Raw genomic sequence first — 13,674 nt, forward strand, 5'->3', positions numbered from 1 at the left:
GTGAGGTTGCTCTTTGCGACGAAGCCTAAGTCTGAAGCGCGCCCGAACGCATACCACATCAAGGCAAGGAGCGCAGCGTCTTGGTAATCCTTAGAGCTAGCAGCATCAAAATACAGTCCGTCCATCAGAATACGTAGATCTTCCTTCGTGCACGCCGGTGCTCGCTTCGTACTACCACCTTCGAGGCGCTTCAGGCAGTGCCGTTCAGAGTCTGTGCCATCTTGAGTAGCTTCTTCTCGATTAAGGCTCTGTTCTTCGGGTAGGTGTCGAGTAACCAGTTTTTGACGTGCCGGTAGTAGCTCATGACGGAGTTGTGAGCTAGCGCCTTCCCTCCTCGCCCGTCTGCACTCGTAAGATAAATCGCGAAGCGATCCATCAGCTTGACAAACTTTGCTCCAGTCATATCACCTAGTAAAGTGGCTGCGATATACTGCATATTGACACCTTCGGCCACAAGGAAGCGAGAGAACGCATTGATTGCTGTCTGCTGCGCACGCTGGGAGTTGGCCGGTGCGAGGTCTTGCAGACTCATACTGTTTTCAAGTGTTTTTGTCGGTCAGAGGGGGAATATCCAAATGATGTAAAAACACTTGATGGCTAGTATGAATCGTAACGCACAACGTCGGCAGCCGTTTCACCTAACCCTAATAACTCGGATTGGATAAAAAACTATATCCACGACTTGATTGGTTGTTTATCAGATATCAGCTCGATACGACCATACTGAAACTAAGTAAGAAAAAGACTGTCGGTAGTGATATTCATCCATATTATGTCACTTCTAGGCAAAAACTCGCTCAAATTGACACCTTCCTAAAAATAGTTAACATGGCCCGAACTCCGCCAGTAGACGCCGGCATCTCCATAACAGCACAACCAAAAGGAATTGCCTCTTTGGGGACATGGAGACCTCGACGTCGCCAGGGATGGCGGTATCTGGGCTAATGCAGCAGCTGAAAAGTGGCGAGATTTCCAAGATGCAGCTCTTTCAGCAACTCGCCAAGCTTCAAGCGGGGCCAGGTGCCGGTATTTCCAGTGCCGTGCCCCCTCCCGTTCCAACAGCGATGAACATCAATCTAACCTCGTCGATTCAGTCGAATGGAAACTATCAAACATCTTCGTCGAATCCGGGAGTGGGTGTACCGTCAGCTATCTCGCCAGTATTCTCGTTTTCCGTGGCAGGGAATCAGGCAACCAGTGTTTCAGCTGCGGCAGTGCCTCCGTTTCATATGACTCAGACCCCAGTAGCCTCTCCTGCATTCTCTTTTGGTGGGGCAGTGACGCCCATGCCGTTCCCTGGACAGGCAATGCACGGCAAGACTGGAGCTGCACGCCCTTTCATGTTGCCTCCAGGACCAGACCTCGCTGCAATGACCTCAAAACCCGGTGCTACCATCGTTGAGAGTGACGTAGAGTTTCTCTCGACGGGGGTATCACATGATAAGGCAAAGCAGTTTAGTGTACAAGAATGGATGGCTAATAAGTCGAGGACCTCAGCATCGAGCCAAGTGAGCAACGCTCTACGACTTCATTATCAGCAGCAGTCACATCCACAACCGGCCGAGTTTCAGATGGCAGACCCGTCGGTCTTCGATGGTGACCGATTTGGGGCAGGTGCTCACGCTAATAGCACATCCACATCGTATCCGCCGCATTTGGGCACCACAGTACCGGCGTTTGGAGGAGTTGGCGCCAACGTCTCACTGGAACTTAACGGTACCAGTCGGCAGAACTATGTGCACGCAGCTCAAGATCACCCCCTAGGACAGGTGCTGCTCGTTGATGACAGCTTTTGCCTCAAACGCGAGGATACGAAAGAAGAGCAGCAATATCTCGACTTCACCGAGCAGTTCCGGGATGATCTTGATGACGAGCACATTCCAAATGCAAGTGGCAACAATGGAGGAAAAGGTGGAGGCAATAACAATATCGATGACAAATTTCATGCGCGAGTAACTCGCTGGAAGTCTCAGAAAGATGCTATTCGGGAGCAAATGAAGCAGCAGCTACTGCAGTCAGAACTCGACGAGTGCACGTTTGCGCCGAAGATCAACCCTAAGTCCACGAAAGTCGCTGCAAAGTTGCGTGGACGACAGTCATCTGGTGGCTTAAACCAAGGGCTAAGCGTCCTGCAAGCTGTCTCTGAACGACTATACCAGGAAGCAGACAACTACAGAATTCGAGAAGAGCTAGCAACAAAGCTGAAGGCCGACGAGGAAGCAGAGATCGATCGTCAGTGCACCTTCAAGCCAAAGATCAACCCCAGTGACAAAGTCAAGGCAAAGTACATGGAGGCCAGGCCAACATCTTCGCCGTCAATGACAGCAGCATCGCGTGAAGCCGCTGCGAAGGAGCTGGCTGAATGCACCTTCTATCCGAAAGTGAACGGCATTAGATCCGAGATGGTCTCAGCACAGCTTTACTTACAACAGAACATTTACGAGCGATTAAGCAAGCCGTGTTGCGACGCAGAAGATGGAAAATCTCCAGCTAGAAGCCGCAGTGGGAGAAGGAGAAGTTTATCCTTGTTTGGTGATGACGACGAAGACAGGGACATGCTGGATGCTACTTCTCCTCGATCTTGCCAAGACGATATTTCTGTACGGCCCGGCGGCAAAAGTCGACGTCGATCATCGTCAGGTGCACAACGCGGACAAGGACCGCGATCAGTGGACGGTGGTGATCAAACCCAGGAGAGCAAAGAAGAGCGTGCTCGACAGTTCAAGAACTTCATCGAGCGACAGGAATTCCATGAGCAAGCACGACACAAGCGGATTGAACAAACCAAACAACAGCTTACACCTGGCTACAAGCCGACGATCAATAAGAAGTCTCTTGCCATGATGGAAAATGGCCGTAAGGGTGACTTCCTTGAGCGCATTTCCTCATACGCGTTGCGTAAAGAGCATGACAACGTTAAGAAGAAGACCGTGCGATCGACGGTAAGTGGCACTCGTATACTTTCTTGTGGCTGTCTGTTCTTCGACAACTAACTTGATATTTCACAAATTAGGACCCGAACTGCACATTTAAACCGGCGATCAATCAGGCAAGTACCAAGCGAAAGCCCCGATCCATCACCGAATTAAGTCGAGGGGATTTGCTGCGACGAGAGACGACTCAGCGGCTTATGAAGCTGAAGATGGAGCAAGAGGAGATGGCATCACTAACCTTCCGGCCGCAATTGAACCGCAAGTCGGAGCGATATGAAGGTCGGCTAAAGATCCTTTCCGACCCCGACTCGTATCTGCAGCGTATTCAGCAACAGAGCCAAGCACACACCACCAAACAGCGTCGAGCCATCCAGGAAAAAGAAATCGGGGAGTTCGCTGAGTGCACGTTCAAGCCTCGCACGATCGAAGCTCCGGCATACGTGCAACGCATAGCTAGAAGTGTCTCGCTCACCAAGGCACTGCGAGCACAGCAACAAGCTGCAGCTCGAGCGAAGGAAAAACCCGAGTGGAAGTAGCGACAATACCTGCATAATGAATCAGATTTGGTCCAAGTTGAAGCAGAATAGTCCAATCCAATGTATTTGTGCACTCGAGCCAATCAGAACAATGGAGCAACCACGACATGAGACTCACCAGCGCTGGATCTGCGGCAGCTTTGCGGTGCTTGTGTGCTTCATAATGCTCCTGGGTTCAGCGCATGAGATCCCACAGCGCGGTGTGGTGGTGATTAATACGTGGCCGTTTGTAAATGCAACTCGCGCAGGCTTCCAGGCTCTGCAAAGACCCGGTGGTCGCTCCCGAGCACTGGACGCCATCACGCGAGGCTGCAATCGCTGTGAAGTGGACCAATGCGACTTCACTGTTGGATATGGAGGAAGTCCCGACTCCAGCGGAGAGACAACGTTGGACGCCATGATCCTGGATGGCTCCACGATGGAAATGGGCGCGGTGGCGCAGTTGCGGCGAATCAAACCTGCTATTAAAGTGGCTCGCGCGGTCATGGAGCACTCGTCGCACAGCATCTTGGCAGGGGACGGTGCGCTGGCTTTTGCCAAGATGATGGGATTCGAGGAAACGCCTCTGGATACGCCACGCTCGCGAGAGATCCACCAAGACTGGCTCAACAACAAGTGCCAGCCTAACTACTTCCGCAACGTCGTGGGACAGAACTCCTCGTGTCCGCCGTACAAGCCATTGCCGTCACAGAATGAAGTGTATACAGGACGGCAAGGTCAGTCATTGCTGCGCTCGACCAGCAGACAGAGCAACATTGGCGTCGAAAGCTTGATATCAAAGCAGAATCACGATACTATTGGGATGGTGGTGCTGGCGGAAAATGGGCACATGGCTGCTGGGACCAGCTCCAATGGAGCAACACACAAAATCGCAGGGTGAGTTCCATCGCTGGGTTATTGTACGTACGCGTTCATATTCTGCTAGAGCTGATGGACTGCTATTTACAATGCAGACGTGTCGGTGATGCTGCGGTGCCTGGCGCTGGGGCTTATGTGGATTCGTCTATTGGCGGTTCCGCCTGTACTGGAGACGGAGATGTGATGATGCGCTTCTTACCTTCTTTCTTCGCAGTCCAGGAGATGAAGAGGGGTGCCCACGTATGTATCTTGAGCGAAGGATGGCTTTTGTTATGCTCTACTGACCTAATTCTTGACTTGTATGTAACAGCCTCGCAAGGCGTGTGAACGTGCTCTCCAGCGGATTGCAGCAGTGTATCCGCACTTCGTGGGAGGCATAGTGTGCCTAAACCAACTTGGAGAATTTGGAGGAGCTGGATACGGATGGGACTTCACTTATACTGTGCAAGCAAGTTGGATGTCGGAGCCCGAGGTGGTGCATGTGACGCCACTTTCTCCCCCGTCGCACTAAATGTACATGTATCACACCAACGAAGCAGCACAGCACAAACGAACATGCACAAAGCTTAGTTTAAAGGATCCGTCGACAGGATATCTATCTACTAGCGTCCTTGTCCCTTTTCGATGTGGAGAGAGTATAAGAGCGACCCGTGTGAGCTCGAAAGCAAGTAAATCAGATGATGGCAGGCAACACGCAAGGCGCTGATCGCAGTGCGTTAGCGCGTGCGAGACGTCGTCAACGGCCGTATCCGACAACCACCTTACAGGAAGTACGGCACTAGCGCACGCTGGTTAAAGCCGTCCGACGACTCAGCAACCTGAAAACAATCACAAACACCGTCAGATCATGAATACCGAAATAACAACCACACAACGTCACCAAATATCACTAATCGTACCTCGCGGAACAACTTGAAATCGCGCTCGAGGTTTTCGTCGAACGACAAGATAGCTGCAACATTACCACATCGGTAGCAATAGTTGGGCGCCGACCAGACAGTAACGAGACTGTTGTCGAACATGTACTTGTAACCTTCCTGTACGAGCTGATGAGCACGACAGATGAGATCGAGTCCGTTGATCTGGTTGAATTCCTGCGTAACCTTGGCGCCGAAAAGGTATCCAGCACCACGTGGACTCATAGCCCACGTCTCAATGTCCTCGGGATCAGACCACATGAGGTCACAAAAAGATCCTTCGTGGGGAATCTCCTGCTGGCGCTCTATTGTCCGGATCTGATCCAGCGTGCGGATTTCGGGCGACAGACCGCCGTGCACGCAGAGTACGCGTCCGTCGATAATAGCAGCCAAGTTGAGGTAGTCGAACACATCCGTGCAGTACTTCCATGGGTTGGCGTTGCCGTACTTGCGCACACACTCCTCGTAGAAGCCGTAGACCTGCGTGATCTGCCGGCATTCGTGATTGCCGCGCAGCAGCGTGATGCGGTCTGGGTAGCGCGCCTTGAGGCACAACAACAGTTCAAAAGTCTCCACACTGTTGTGTCCGCGGTCCACAAAATCGCCCTACAATGGTAAAACACAAAAATATCAGTTAATGCACTGTTCTACTCCATCGAGAAGATAGTTCACTCACCATGAAGATGTAGTTGGTGTTCTCGATGTCGCCTCCGCAGCGGAAGAGCTCAAGGAGATCGAAGAACTGACCGTGAATGTCGCCGCAGACCGTCACAGGGCTGCTCACAGGCTGCACGTTGGACTCCTCGATGAGCAGAAGCTTGACCATCTCACACACCTGCTTGAGCTCCAACTCACTCAGCACCTTGCCATTGCGCAGGTTCTCGATCCACTGGTCAGGACCGCTACCGCTGCTCACGGGCTTGACTTCCTCCAGCGCCGCGTCGTTCACGCTTGTCATGTTTCCCTGCACAGAGCTTCCTTCCTTGACCGGGAGTAACAATAGACTGGACGTCCACTCCCCCTGTGTTTTAGGATGGGACCACCAGCACACAATTCTTACACCAAATTCAACACGTTAGGAGTGATGGTCACTTCAACTATTGTTAGGGTGCGCAGCAATATGGGGACCAAGAAGCAGCCAGCTAGACCTCCGCAAGGAGCAGGAGTGAAGCCCTCACCCCTGGCTGCACGCGCGAGACGTTTGGAGACGACAACCTTTCCTCGCTCGGATCTTTGGAGCTGGTCGGACGATGGTGCCAAGGACGAGCTCATCGAGAATATGCTGCGCGAGTGCGTCCCGCCCATGGCGGTGCCCTCCACGCCAGCGATGAACGGCAATGCGCCGCTGGCCTTCGGCGGCTTTAACCGAAAAATGCTGGTCTCACAGCGACAGAAACTGGCGACCGCTAGTCAACACCCGCATCTGCAGACCCCAATGAGTTCACAGATGTCCAGGAAGACTAGGAATTTGCAGTCGCCACCGACGTCACTACCTCCGCCACAGTTACAACCGTCGTCTTCCAAGAACTTAGCGGCCATCGCCAATGCTGCGGCATCAACCGGACAGGATGCATGGAAAGCGTTTAAAGTCGCCCATCGAACCAATAAGGTTCTTGCGAAGACACGGCAGATGATCAACGTTTTAACTTGTCAGAACAGCTCTAAGAAAAACGAAAATGATGGAGAAGACCAGCTCTCACGTGGTGATGACGATATCTCAGGAGATGATGCCGATGCAAATGAGAAGGAGGAGGAGACCGAAGAAATGAGAATCGCAGCGGCGGCAGCAACGAAGTTGATGGAAGCGAAAGCAAAGTTCCAACGAGAAGTGCTGGATGAGGTTACTACTGACAGTAGTCAAGGAAGCGCAAATGGTCTTGGAGATATTCAGAATGAAGCTGAGGACTTTTGGAGATTGTACAAGAGCAGCACAACGAGCAGACGGCCTGACTCCACTCGAGGTCGCTACATCACCAACTGTCAAAACTCTTCACTGCTGGTACTTCCTGTACTAGATCTGAAGCGGCCATCGCGTTATGAGCGAGCAAGTCAAGCACTCTGCTACGACAATTACTACTTTGGTGACAAGCGCGCTGAGGCGCTCGGTAATGCACTCCAGCTTCTTCCTGTGCCGGTACAAACCCTGTCAATGAAGAATGTGGGTGTTTCTGGCAGCGGATCGTCCGCTATAATGGGCGGCATAGTGATGAAGCATTTAAAACACCTCAATTTTTCAGACAACCGACTAGGCACCAAGGGAGCTCTCACCATTTATCGGATGCTTGAGAACCCGCAGATTAATCTCAAGTCGCTGGATCTTGGCAATAATCAACTCGGTGACCAAGCAGTGAAAACACTAATGCAGTGCTTACTGAATCGTTGTACGCTAGAGCATCTCGACCTTCGACGCAATCACATCTTTCACGCAGCCATATCCATTGGAGAGCTCCTGCGCATTACGACGCCACTCTCATCTCTTAATCTCTCCTGGAACAACATACGCGGTGAACCAGCTCAGCACTTGGCACGATGTATGATGGAAAATCTGACGCTTACTCATTTGGATCTTTCCGACAACACACTTGGGAACAACGGAAAAGCGGATGCTGATCTTGGCGTGTGCTTAGCTACAAACAAGTCACTACGATTCTTGGACATTTCAAACAATCACGTCCAAGCCAAATCGATGTTGGTGTTGGTTAATGGTCTACAGCAAAACACGGTTCTCGAGACTCTTGTCATTCGCGGCAACCCTATCGGCTTCATTGGAGGAGAAGCAGTTCTGCGTTCGGTAGCCTCAGGATCCATTTCAGCATGCCAAATCGATATTGGCGATTGTAATTTGGAGATCTTAGACAGCAAGCTGGAGGGAACCATCTACGGTGGAGGCACGTTTAATTTGAATATGACTGAGCGATCGGACAGTATATTGCTGAGAGAACTCCTGCAGCTTGTGTGGAAAAACAAAACTGATATCGTGGACTGTCTTCACAATGGAACGGCATTCACGTTCAATAGGAAGGACGAGAAGACGCTAATGACCTCAATTCCGTCGCAAGGGTCCATGCATGTTAAGATTCAGCCGAACTATGACCGTCATGAAGACCTGATTTCCCAGAGCGGCGTTGATCGAGTCGTGGCATTGATCGATCGATCATTTGGTCACACACAAGACGGCGACGAGGCTACCAAGCTATTTTGTATCCGGATCCTGGCAGAAGAGTATTCCTTTACTGTAGCTCAAGCGAACACGCTGCTATCTCTGTTCGAGTCTCACACTTCTCAAGTTGAGAAGGCAACTGCTGCAGCAGCGTTAATACCGCAGATTCTTCAGACATCGTCTACTCAGGCTGCTCTAGTGGAGGAGATTTACGACTGTGCTTCAATGGAAGCTCCGAATCAATTTTTCGAGGACAAAGACGCAGATGGGAAAATTGATGTGTGCGGCGATATCTGCATGACCATTGGACTTGAAAATCTCTCTGATATCGAGCAGAGTCACATCGAACAGAAGGTAGGAAAATGGATTTCGTTCAACGTGAACAACCCGACTGGACGGTTTCAACTGAACATGGCAAACTCAATCGATCGACGCATCTTGATGCGGCTTTTGGAGGCGAACAAGACCGAAAGAAAAATGCGGCAGCAACTCAAGCTAGTGGATACATCGCAGCACGGTCAAGCAGCGCAACCACTTCAGGGAGGATTCCGGAATATGAGGTTGAACCGCTTACCAATCGTAATGGGGAATAACTGGCAGTTCCCGCGATTAGGAATCCTCGAGTTTGATTTCGTCATGACACGACGTCCTTACGCTATCTGTACAGCCCTTAATGATGGCGCCTTCGAGCAGTTTCTAAAGGAGTTCAAGCAGTTGCAGGTGCCAGCTGAAATGAAACTTGTTGGACTGCGATCCATATCAACGTTGTATTATTTCACCTGCAGTCAGGCACAGCGCATCATGGAACATTTTGGCACTTTCGAGCGAGACCCAACCACTGGGTGTTTATTCCGAGGTGAAGTGTTTATTGTCCTGTTCAGCCGAATCATCGACGAGTGGAACTTGAGCGAGACGCTTTCATTGCTCGATCTCACCACGAAGACGCAGGTACTGGATCGACTGGGTGTGTTGAACTGCTTCCATCCTCTGCAGCAAATCGAATCGTACAGAAATCTCCAGCTAAACGCTTTTGATCAACGACAGCTGATCTTGCTTCTCGTCAAACTTGCAGTCAGTGGAGAAGCTGAGTTAACGAACACGCAGCTTAATGGAGACACCATCGAGGCAGATGTGTGGAAAGTCTGGACCAGCGACGACAAAGTGCCTTCTCAAGGAGTACTGAGCTGCTCCATGCGGTCGCTTCAAGGCGTACAGTCAGAGGCACAATTGCCACCGACAAGCATGCGCAAGAAGCTTCTGCAGTCACTACTGTTCAAGCTCGAGGATAAAACGCAGGAATTGACATTGCTGTAGGACAAACTCGGTTATAACGAAAAACTATGTGTCGCTCTACAACTTGAAGCATCAAATCACAAAATTTGCTCCCATTTGTCTCAAATTGAGGGGGAAGATCTCATTTTTTCCTTTGGACCGCAAAGGAAAAGAGTGACGAAGCTGAAGCGGCCAGCGCCCCGGAACGGACGCTGCCAGGGCCACGAAGAAGCCCCGAGCAGCAAGCGACGCAAGCAAGACAGCGCCATGGAGACCACGCAGCAGCTAGAGAAGGATGCGGGCTTCATGGACAAGTACAGCCGCCAGATCGGCGCCTTTGGGCTCGAGACGATGGCCAAGGTACGCAAGATCGAGCATGGAATTGCAGAGTGATGATCACATGGACTAATTATATATTTTTATTCATTTCTTGCGCAGCTGGTGAAGCTCAAAGTCCTCATCGTGGGGCTACAGGGAGTGGGCATCGAGTGCGCGAAGAACTTGATCCTCGCGGGCCCCGGCGCTATCACGCTGCACGATGACGGTATCGCGGAGATCAAAGACCTGGGCACCAACTTCTTCCTGACGGAGCAGGACGTAGGACAACCACGCGCTTCCGCTGTCTCACACAAGCTGGCGGAGCTCAACAAGATGGTGTCGGTGGCCGTGCACAAGGGTCCGCTAACCGAGGAGGTGGTGGCCAAGCACAACGTGGTGGTCTTTTCGCACACTAGTCGCAAGGAGCTGGTGCGCTGGAACCACTTCTGCCGTCAGCAGTCTCCTCAGATTGGCTTCATCACGTGCGACATCCGTGGTGCCTTCGGCTACGCGTTCACGGACTTTGGCGACGAGTTCAAGGGCTTTGACGCCACGGGTGAAGCGCCAATTACTCGTATTATCACGGATATTACGAACGACAAGGACGGAGTGCTGAGCATTTTAGGCCCCGATGAGGACGGTAAGATGCACGAGATGCCGGATTCGGACCACGACGGATGGATCGAGATCAGTGACGTGCAGGGTATGAAGCTTAAAAGCAACCCGAACCAGTCGATCAACACGATGGGACCACGCCGCATCAAGTTTGCCAACAAGAAGGTGTTCCGTAATGGCAAACAGACAGAAGTGTTCGATGCGTATCGTCTGAAGATCGGCGACACGTCGGAGTTTACGCCGTATGAAGGTGGAGGTGTATTTACTCAGCACAAGAAGCCGTTCACAGTGAAGTTTAAGTCGTTTGAGGAGTCGCTGGTGTCGCCTGTTCCTGAAGGAGAATTCGGCCTCATGTTCACGGATGGTGCCAAGTTTGGCCGCGCAGAGCAGCTCCACGTCATCATGTGGAGTTTGATGGAGTTCGAGGAACGTCATGGCCACTACCCGGAACCGCACAACGACCAAGATGCGGACGAAGTTGTGGCTATTGCCAAGGAAGGCATTCAGCACCTTTCTGCCTTCACTCGTGAAGGTGCCAACAAGCAGGAAGTAATGAAGCTCGAGGAGCTGGATGAGAAGACTGCACGTCAGGCTGCTCTCTACGCCGCCGTTGAGCTTCACCCTCTTGCTGCTTTTTACGGTGGTGTCGTTGCCCAGGAAGTCGTCAAGTTCACGGGTAAATTCACTCCACTGAAGCAGTGGCTGCACTTGGATGCATTCGAAGTGCTGCCTGATGAGCGCCCAACGGACGCGAAACCGATCGGCTCGCGGTACGACCACATCATCACTGCTTTCGGACTGTCATTTCAGAAGCAGCTTGGAAACGTTCGCACGTTCCTGGTGGGCTGCGGTGCTCTTGGCTGTGAATACCTGAAGAACTTCGCCATGGTTGGTCTTGCGTGTGGTGACAAGGGTCTTGTGACGGTCACAGACAACGACCGTATTGAGGTGAGCAACCTGAATCGCCAGTTCCTCTTCCGGGAGCACAACGTTGGGCAGCCCAAATCTGTAGCTGCTACTGCTGCAGTGCACCAGATGAACGCTGACCTGAAGGTGAAGACATTGGAGCAACTTGTAGCTCCTCACACGGAGAATGTATTCAATGACGAGTTCTGGGCTGACCTGGATGTAGTCACGAACGCGTTGGATAATGTGAAAGCACGTCTGTACGTGGACAGCAAGTGCGTTTTTCACAAGCTGCCTCTGCTGGAGAGTGGTACACTGGGTACGAAGTGTAATGTGCAGGTGGTGATCCCGTACAAGACGCAGAGCTACGCGGATGGTCCCAAGGATGCTGAAGGTGATGGTATCCCGATGTGCACGCTACGTAACTTCCCGTCCCTCATCGAGCACTGCATCGAGTGGTCGCGTGCACAGTTTGAAGATCTTTTCGTGGTGCCTGCTGCAGAGGCTAAGAAGTTTGTGGAAGACCGCGCAGCGTATCTCGATCAGGTAAAGAAGGCTACTCTTGAAAACCCGAACCCGAAGCTTGTTGCCGCGGCAATTGTCCAAGAGCTTGAGCGACTTCGCAGTCTGCGCGCTACCTTGCAGACGGCGAAGGATATCACGTTCGAGAAGTGTGTTACGCTGGCGTTCGAGCTCATGACGTCGCGCTTCCGTGACCGTATCCTGCAGCTCATTCATAACTTCCCCGAGGACCACCTGACGAACTCTGGAGAAAAGTTCTGGTCGGGAGCCAAGCGTTTCCCCCAGGCGGTGGAGAAGTTTGACCCACAAAACCCGCTACACCTGAACTTCGTCCGTGCTACTGCCAATATCTTGGCTGTTTGCTACGGAATCCAACCACCTCCGGAGCAGAAACTGGTGTCTGCTGATTCGGAATGGCGTGACCCGTCCACGTATGAAGAGCTTGGCAACAAGTATGTTCCGCCGACTTGGAAACCGTCGAACGAAAAGATTGCAGCTGACTCGGATGAAATTAAGCGTCTAGAGCAGGAGAAGATCAAGAACTCGAATGACTCCGACAAGAATGAGCTTGTAGAGCTGCTGCACGAGCTCGAAACATTTGATCTTTCGGGCCTATCGTTCGAGCCAGCGGACTTTGAGAAGGATCAGGACATGAACTTCCACATCGACTTTATCTACGCGGCGTCGAACCTGCGAGCCTTCAACTACCGCATCCGCGACGCGTCGCGCCACAAGTGCAAGATGATTGCAGGCAAAATCATTCCAGCCATTGCGACGACGACGGCATCGGTGACGGGCCTGGCAATGCTGGAGATGCTAAAGCTGATGCAGCGGAAGGAGCTGGAAGCGTTCAAGGACTCGTCCAATTCGCTGGGTCTGAACATGTATCTGATGCAGGAGCCTGCAGCACCAGCTCGTGCCAAGGACGAGTATGACGTGGTGGAGATGTCGGAGGTTAAGTGCAAGCCCCCTGGATTCACGAAGTGGGACTCCACTCTGATCGAGTTGTCGTCCGATTCGACGCTGGAGGATTTCTTGGCTCAGTTCAAGGAAAAGACCGAACTTAACTGCGACCTGCTGTTCCACCGTGTAGCAGAAATGGGCAACACCAGCGCTGCGGAAAAGGATCCGCGTTACCGCACTGTCAGCGGTTTGATGCTGTACGACCGCAACGCCTTCGGCAAGGCGCTGAAGGAGCTTTATGCCGATCAGATGACAAAGCCTCTTCGGGCCTTCGTGGAATCACGCTACGAAGGACTCGTGGACTGCAGTCGCAAGTACATCGAGCTCCAGACGTCGTGCTCCGACGACGACGGAAACGTGTTTAAGGTGCCAACCGTCATTTGCAAGTTCAGCTGAAAAGAAACGAGGGATGGAGATGCTTGAGGTCTGAGGTAGATTTCTGGTGTGAAAGGGAGAGCGTTAAAAAATGTCAACAGCTAGCGAGCGGAATTCTGAGTACATAAATATGGGCTACCCTGAACTATCAATTCGACTGGTATTGATTCACCCACTCGCTGTCAGGTCTTTTTACCTCTCTAAAGTATTAAACCCACATTATATCACTACGAAAAGTAACTAACCAAAAGCTTTAACCAAAAAATAACACGACTACCTCCATAATGTATTCCAAACAC

General features: G+C 51.8%; 5 protein-coding genes across 5 annotated transcripts; 4 read left to right on the top strand and 1 right to left on the bottom strand.

Moving 5' to 3' along the window:
* Positions 1-902: 902 nt before the first annotated feature.
* Positions 903-3,469, top strand: PPTG_16491 (hypothetical protein; the record flags this gene model as incomplete). Its single annotated transcript, XM_008914029.1, has 2 exons — positions 903-2,942; positions 3,014-3,469. 2 exons carry the CDS (start codon positions 903-905, stop codon positions 3,467-3,469), a joined length of 2,496 nt encoding a protein of 831 aa, XP_008912277.1.
* A 91-nt stretch (positions 3,470-3,560) lies between these two features.
* Positions 3,561-4,838, top strand: PPTG_16492 (hypothetical protein; the record flags this gene model as incomplete). The annotated part of the gene is made up of 3 exons (XM_008914030.1): positions 3,561-4,345; positions 4,423-4,567; positions 4,638-4,838. 3 exons carry the CDS (start codon positions 3,561-3,563, stop codon positions 4,836-4,838), a joined length of 1,131 nt encoding a protein of 376 aa, XP_008912278.1.
* Positions 4,655-6,353, bottom strand: PPTG_16493 (phytochrome-associated serine/threonine protein phosphatase). Its single transcript, XM_008914031.1, has 3 exons — positions 5,921-6,353; positions 5,227-5,850; positions 4,655-5,145 (listed from the first exon to the last, which is right to left on the bottom strand). The coding sequence occupies exons 1-3, from the start codon at positions 6,200-6,202 to the stop codon at positions 5,089-5,091; spliced, it is 963 nt and encodes a 320-aa protein (XP_008912279.1). The 5' UTR covers positions 6,203-6,353; the 3' UTR covers positions 4,655-5,088.
* An 11-nt stretch (positions 6,354-6,364) lies between these two features.
* Positions 6,365-9,742, top strand: PPTG_16494 (hypothetical protein; the record flags this gene model as incomplete). The annotated part of the gene is made up of 1 exon (XM_008914032.1): positions 6,365-9,742. One exon carries the CDS (start codon positions 6,365-6,367, stop codon positions 9,716-9,718), a length of 3,354 nt encoding a protein of 1,117 aa, XP_008912280.1. The 3' UTR covers positions 9,719-9,742.
* PPTG_16495 (hypothetical protein) lies at positions 9,734-13,669 on the top strand. The gene is made up of 2 exons (XM_008914033.1): positions 9,734-10,036; positions 10,115-13,669. Exons 1-2 carry the CDS (start codon positions 9,944-9,946, stop codon positions 13,394-13,396), a joined length of 3,375 nt encoding a protein of 1,124 aa, XP_008912281.1. The 5' UTR covers positions 9,734-9,943; the 3' UTR covers positions 13,397-13,669.
* Positions 13,670-13,674: the final 5 nt, after the last annotated feature.

The sequence above is a fragment of the Phytophthora parasitica genome, assembly GCF_000247585.1.
Source record: "Phytophthora parasitica INRA-310 unplaced genomic scaffold supercont2.58, whole genome shotgun sequence".
NCBI classification, from domain to species: domain Eukaryota; phylum Oomycota; class Peronosporomycetes; order Peronosporales; family Peronosporaceae; genus Phytophthora; species Phytophthora nicotianae.

What these genes read in the sequence shown, in the direction of transcription:
- PPTG_16493 (XM_008914031.1), bottom strand. Translation starts at nt 6,202, where the DNA reads ATGACAAGCGTGAACGACGCGGCGCTGGAGGAAGTCAAGCCCGTGAGC. An exon ending in ACACCAACTACATCTTCATG is followed by an intron (nt 5,851 to 5,920) that starts GTGAGTGAACTA and finishes TTACCATTGTAG; the next exon opens with GGCGATTTTGTGGACCGCGG. An exon ending in ATTTCAAGTTGTTCCGCGAG is followed by an intron (nt 5,146 to 5,226) that starts GTACGATTAGTG and finishes GATTGTTTTCAG; the next exon opens with GTTGCTGAGTCGTCGGACGG.
- PPTG_16495 (XM_008914033.1), top strand. Translation starts at nt 9,944, where the DNA reads ATGGAGACCACGCAGCAGCTAGAGAAGGATGCGGGCTTCATGGACAAG. An exon ending in GGCTCGAGACGATGGCCAAG is followed by an intron (nt 10,037 to 10,114) that starts GTACGCAAGATC and finishes TTTCTTGCGCAG; the next exon opens with CTGGTGAAGCTCAAAGTCCT.